At 52.2% G+C, this 6,504-nt stretch overlaps 1 protein-coding gene across 1 annotated transcript in view; it reads right to left on the reverse strand.

Annotated features, from left to right (window-relative positions):
- The window catches only part of MYO18B (myosin XVIIIB), an 81,186-nt gene that overhangs the window by 16,852 nt on the left and 57,830 nt on the right, over positions 1–6,504 (reverse strand). Inside the window, exons 31-33 of the mRNA XM_085310277.1 lie at positions 2,619–2,732; positions 2,010–2,126; positions 1,145–1,232 (exon numbers count right to left, since the gene is read on the reverse strand). Of these exons, the coding sequence (XP_085166403.1) occupies positions 1,145–1,232; positions 2,010–2,126; positions 2,619–2,732 (319 nt within the window). The remainder of the gene's footprint in view (positions 1–1,144; positions 1,233–2,009; positions 2,127–2,618; positions 2,733–6,504) is intronic.

Raw genomic sequence — 6,504 nt, forward strand, 5'->3', positions numbered from 1 at the left:
GGAGGCTCCACCGAGGCGACCGGACTTTCTACACCCCCCTCTAAAACCAAAACGCGCAGACAAGGCCTGCGTTAGGCTGCCAGGCACTATGGGGAAACACGGCCTCAAGCTTCCCGAGGGAGTCACTGGCGGCAATACTGTGCAGTGAATGCATGACTCTGGCGTGCATTTTTGAAGGAAAAATATTCTAGCGAGCTGGTGCCTCTTTGGGTCTCTTTTGCTCTTCTCTCCTCAGCAAACCCTTTGAGGCCAGCACATGTGAAAATTCAGTTTTCCTCTGCGTGGAGACCTGCCTGTAGCTGCGTGCTTTCTTTAGCTGTTACACCGAGACTTCCAAAGCAGACTCCACTTTCATCAATCGCAGTACAAGTCTGGTTCATATTTTATATTTGACCTTGCACGATGGGAATTTGTCTTCCTTTATCYAGCCTCTCTCTAAAGGGCCATCCATCCCGCCTTGGCGTGGGCAAGCCCTGCTCCTGATTCTTGGGCAGCTTAGCTACGCTCCAATAAAGCACTTAACTTAATGGGATTACTCATGCGTTTAAAATTAAATACATGCACTCTAGGACTGCCACCGCAGCTGCAYAAGCGAGGAAGAGCAATGTCTGACTGAGACTGCTCCAGGGCCAGCCCCGAGCTCGAACCCAGGTGTCCTCGCGTGCAGTGCAGGACTGGGTACTGCCTTGCAGAGACAGCAGCACCAGTAGCTTGGGAAGGGATGGAAAATGGGGGCTGCCAGTCCCCAGAGCCTTGYAAGGGTAGACTTTTTTCAGCCCCAGGACCATGTGCTGCAGAGCTGAGCAGCTTTGCTGAAGCAGCAGCTCACTCCTGGCCCTCAGCCCTCCCTGCACCCGTCCTGCAAGGTGCATGGCAGGGAGGTTCACTGCCACGGCAGCGCTCACCTCGCCGCCCTCGTGTGCACGCACAGCGGGGTGGGAAGAGAAGAGGAACCTCAGTGTCACACAAAGGAGAAACGTCTTTGTAATACCTAGGCAGGGAATCGATCTGCCCTCAAACAGGAATGTGGCATTCACGTGACTGGTGCCCTGAGACACACCTTGGCACAGAAATCTTCCAGGCAATAACCCTCCTCCACGGATTGCCTTCTATTCTGAGCTCTGACCCTATGGGAAGGAAGGACTTACTTTCTCTTGAAGGCTTTGTTTTTCTTTCTTTGCTCCCTCCACCTGGGTCTGCAGCTCCCGAATCTGAGCGATATCTGTTGCAGACTGAGGAAACAGAAACTTCATCAGTGGAAGCAAAGCCAAGAACTTGGAGCAGCGTGCAGATGTCACAGAGAAGTGTAATTTTGAAGGCTTGCTCATGCCTATTTCTAGGCAGGGGGTAGCACTTCCCACACATCTAAATAACAAGCCCCTCCTGCACTGGACTGAATGAGCTTAATTCTACTGCCTGAATGCACCTCTCCTGACTTTTGAAACCAGTATTTGCAGATTAGGTCAGAAGCCTTCTTGTCAAGGTCACTTCTGTCCTGAAGATCATGCCAGATACATATTTCAGGTCCAAAACATCTTAMAACGGGCACCAGGCTGTGGATTTTTGCAGCCTCACTGGCCTACCCGGGGCCAATGGCTGCTCTGCTGGAAGCCTTGGAGACTCTCAGCTCYGCTTTCAGTCCTTAGGGACTGTCTAAGTTTGGATATTATGCAGRGAACCACSGGGCTGTCTSTCAGCACTWTTTGAGCTCTGCATGAGAAAATAATGGAAGAAAGAATTGAAAAGAATCCAGATGGGGATGCTATAGGATYTCCCAATGATGGAAAACCTAATCAAGACAGCTCTTCAAGGAAGAGTCAAAAGCTAYGAGTGAGAGGGGACCACACTGTGAGACATCCCCTTCTCCCATCAAGGCATCTGCCCTGTGGTGTGGAAGTCCCCTAAATACCCACAGGGACTGTCTTGGTTTGGGTTAAGCTCTGGGTGTTTKCCAAGCATCCTCCCCAGAAGGGGGATGCTACACAGCCTGCCAGGGTGCTGGGTCCTACCTGGGCGATCAGAGCCTTGTGCTTTTCCATGAGTTCGTTCAGATCCTCCTGGTCCTCATCGATGCGTCTCAGCAGATCTGCTCTCTCGTGCTGTAGCTGGTAGAGCTGCTCCTCAACCTGCCGTGGACAAACGGGGAGGGGGAGCTGCCGCTCACGGACGGCCCTGGGCACCTGCTCCCGCCCGTGGGGCCGCGAGCTCAGCCCGGGCTGCGGGACYCTCTGCCACGGCACAGGCACGTTTGTGGCCCAGAGCTTCGCTCTGTGTTTCTCTGTTTTTTYCAATTTCTAGCTCTGTGCTTGTATGCCATGTCAACCAGAGAGAGGCAAATGGAGCTCACGCGTTGTATGTCACGTATCTGCAGAGGGAGACTAAGGGATGCTGCGCATTTTGAGTAATTTTATCCCTGCATTAAGCCACCCAGGGCCGTGCTTTCCAAAGAGAGCAGGTGATTTAGTATGGCTCTAATCAAAAAATACCGGACAGGTTTCTCCCTCCACATCCTCTAACCTAAATACAGTCATTATAGTGATCAAACCCCAGGCTGCCGCAAGGGGTGGGAGAGGCCGGTGCTGCCCCYCGTCACCGGGGCCACGTCTCTGTGCACCTACCAGGTTCTTGTTTCGGCTGAGGCTCTCCAGTTCCGTGTGCAAGTTCTCCAGCTCCAGGGCCATCGTCTTCTGAGACGCCTGGGCCTCCGCACATTTCGCTTCGCTCTCTTCCCGCTGTGAAAAATTGAGGGAGATCATAATTACAGGAGCGGTCAGCATCTGCAGAGCTCATGTACTGACTATGCCGCTCCCCTTGCCACACAGCCGCATCTAGTCACAATTTACTCTCAGAGCAYTTTCCCCAGCTAGTGTATTCTGAAACTCGACCTTTTAAAATCTGTGATGCTCTTCACAYTGTCTGTTTCTAGTCTACAGACAAAACTTTTCCCTTCCCAGTGGCCGGGATGCTGTGAAATAAGCCTCCAGGGGGAAGCACGTGTGGAGCTCCCTCCGGATGCTGCCATCCCTCCGGCAGCGGTCCAGCTCCCCACATGCCTACACGAGACTCCGAAAGCAAACGACTGCCTTGCTGAGCATTGAAGTTAGCATCTCAAACAGCAGATCCACTCTTCGCCTTGGCACTGCTGTGGTGAGGTAGAGCTGGGATCACTAATTTGCAAAATTATGTGAATTACATGTAATTCCTGATTAGAGCAATTCATGATTCGGAGTTTGCAAATGGGCTTTTCATGTAGCACAAATTGCATTCGCAAATACACATGAAATATCACATTTATAAATGCTAATTTGCTCTTGATTTTTATAGCTCAGCCATTAAAACTACAAAGATCTTAAGCAGGCTACAAACATCTGGGAAGACGCAGCCTCACCCCCAAAACATCATGCCGGCAGTGCCAGAGGAGGTGCACAGCCCCTGCCTTAACCGTGAACTCCAATCCCCGCCTTGCTCGCTTGGGTTTCTTTATTTTCTTTAAGATAACAAAACTAAACCCCTCCATTTGCTGCTCACTCCCGGCGCCCGCTCCCTCCCCGCCGTGTCCTTCCTCGCAGCCGCCTCCAGCTCTCCCTGTGCTGTTGCTGCACCCCGGGTGGACGGACGGAGAGCTCAGGGCTGGGCGGTGGGAAGGCTGTCCGCAAACCCCAGCGCCCGCGGGACCCGCCGCGCACCACAGCCAGAGTCCAAGTCTTGWTCTTTTTAACTTGTTTTCTCAGGGGATGAGGTAATAGTCTCTTTTCTTTCTCTTCTCTCAAAAAGGGGGATTTTGAAGTATTTCAAGTGACCAATCGGCAGCTCATTTCCCTCAACTGTTTGGGGTGATTGAGACATACTTGGAAAAATTAAGTAGGTAATCTGCCTCCTTGGTGTCTCATCTGCAGAGGAAACTGAAGTCGTTTTTCCCTTAAAGTCAATGATCCTTTTTACACACTCGCACCAGTGAGCTCTCTGGGATGCGGCAGCAGGGGCCGACGGAGGCGGTGCGCGGTGCAGCCAGCGGCAAGCGGGCCGGCGCGGGGCCGCCCCTGGGGCCAGGCCGGCCTTAGCACAGCTTCGTTCCAGCGACGGAAGCTGGAATGGTAAACGGGGCACGGGAGACCCGTGTGCTCTGGAAGCTGCATTTGCATCCCCGGCGCGTGGAAACTCCCGTGCAACAGGGAGATGCTGCAAAACTCTGTAAGCAAACKTGTCTCGCGCCGTCGGGCTCGCTCCGACACGGCATTGGTGTCGTCCCTGTGCAAACCAAAAAGCCAAAGGGAGCCAACAACCCCAGACATCCCTGATCTGCCTCCAGATGTGGCGCCAGCCCGACACTGGTCACCATGCGAAACCTAAAGGTCTGGCACACGTGCACTTGGCAGTTCAAAGCCTGTTAAAACTGCTATTTAAAATCATATTCCTGTGCCCAAACTCAGCCCGTTTGGATGAATTATCTAGTCAATCTATTCATATATCTGCAGAGCCACTTTTTACAATGACGCACAGCGTATTCTGCTTTCTTCCACCAGCTGAAAAATAGCCTTTATATTTTGCATAGAGCTCGGGAAGCAGTTACCAAAATTACCCAAGTGATAGCTTCTGGGAGACGTTAAAGGTCATACATTTCCAATCTGAATTATTGCTCCTACTACAAAAGGAGTCCAGAGGACAATAACAGAGCCCTGCCTGAGGCTCTCTTCTAAAGGCATTTGTTTTCCCTGGTGTCGTGTTCACATTTCACGCACGCACCCAGTCCGCGGGGATCCTCGGTCTCTTGCCCCGGYGCGCCGCTGCGTGCCCCAGCCTCGCCACCCGCACAGCCGCCTGCTTTCCCAGCGGCAGCCCATCCGCAGACAGGCTCTGGGGTTGTTCCTTCCCCGTCCGCAAGTACACAGCAATTCCAGATAGTTTAATCCAGAGATAAGTATAGCTCCAGTAGCTCGCATTGAATACCAGCTTCCCTTTCACTTTAYGCAACGGAATTTTCCCACTTGGGAAGAATAAATTGAAATTCCCACCCCAAAAAATGCATAATGTATGAACTGATGAACAACATTAGTTTGCTGCGCTCACCATCTGTTAAATACCTGCGTAAAACGGATGCTACAGACTTATTAAGAAACAATACTATACTTCAAGACCATATGGATTTTGATTAAAAAAATGTAACATTTTAGCAAAGTTTTTATTCTTGCAGTGATTTGTGGGCTGGTGCTAGAACGTATTGGATTAACAAAAATGTAACATTTTAGCAAAGTTTTTATTCTTGCAGTGATTTGTGGGCTGGTGCTAGAGCGTACTGGATTCTAAGAACCATCTCACGAATGCCATTAGAAATCGTTCCAGTTTAAGAGACGGCCTAACCGTGAGGCACATCTGATGCATGCAGAGTCTCAGAGTTGGCAGCATAATAAAAACTCAATATTCACAACATCAAGGCTTTTCTCTACTCTCCCCAAAAGCACCAGGCAGATGTCACCCAGCAGAAGACAGCGGATGGCCCAGAAGGCAAAGCAGCAATCAGCAAACGCAAGCAACATCACACGCGAACCCCTCTCTTTTCGAGGGACCACGTGTACTTGCAGCACRAGACCTTTTCTCCCCAGTGAGAGGTGGCTGGACAGCGGGGAAGCGGCGGCACTGGGGATCGCACTTGCTTGGTGCCCGAGAGCGCGGAGGCGCCGGCGCTGCCGCTCCRCCTGCTCAGCGGGACGCGGCGCTGAGCGTGCCGAGCTCCTCTCCCGCCCGAGCACGGAGCGCTCAGGGACGCGCTGCGGGGCTCTTAGAGTAGCAGCTGCTCCTCAGCGCAGAGACAAAACGCCTCCTTCGAGCCGCCGAACATCATCACAGCTTTGGTGCTCGGCCGTGCTCTTGAAGGGCATTATTTGTTTGAGATGATTCTCAACAAAGATCCTGGACTTASGCGCTGTCACTCACGTTTATCTCCACCCTGAGAGCAGTCAGTGCAAAACGTGAGCCATGAATTTGTGCATCATTCCTTTTTTTTCTTTTCCTTTTCTTTTTCATCTGAAGAGTTAAGGGGATATTAAAGTCCTGGTGACTGCCAGCAATGCATGCTTTTGCACAGCTGCTTATTCCTTTAATCAGCRTGTAGAAGGGTTCCCCAAGCACCAGCCTGCTGCGGTGCAATCTCTGTCCTGCTGAGCGTAGGGCCTTGTCAAGCGGCGATAAATCGCCCAGTTAAGGCGCTGGAGGCTGGCGGAAGAGCAAGGCAGGGACTGTGCATCCTCTCGAGRGGATTCAAGAAATACTGAGGGAATAATTTAAAAATGTAGCGCTGTGGCATGCAAACAGCTGAATAACGTCCAAGAGACAGCTCASGGGTTGGATAGAGAGGAGCCAGTGAAAACGGGGCAGGACAAGCTCACTCGCCAAGGAACGGCTCTGGGTCTGCCCTCGCGGCGGGCCCGCGGGAACGGTGCTGGGAAATGACTGGCAGCGGTGAGACGGGCTGGGGCGCGGGGGGCTCGGCGGGCGCAGGCTCGCCGC

The sequence above is a fragment of the Rhea americana genome, unplaced genomic scaffold, assembly GCF_003343005.1.
Source record: "Rhea americana isolate MKP2758 unplaced genomic scaffold, rheAme1 scaffold_315, whole genome shotgun sequence".
NCBI lineage: Eukaryota > Metazoa > Chordata > Aves > Rheiformes > Rheidae > Rhea > Rhea americana.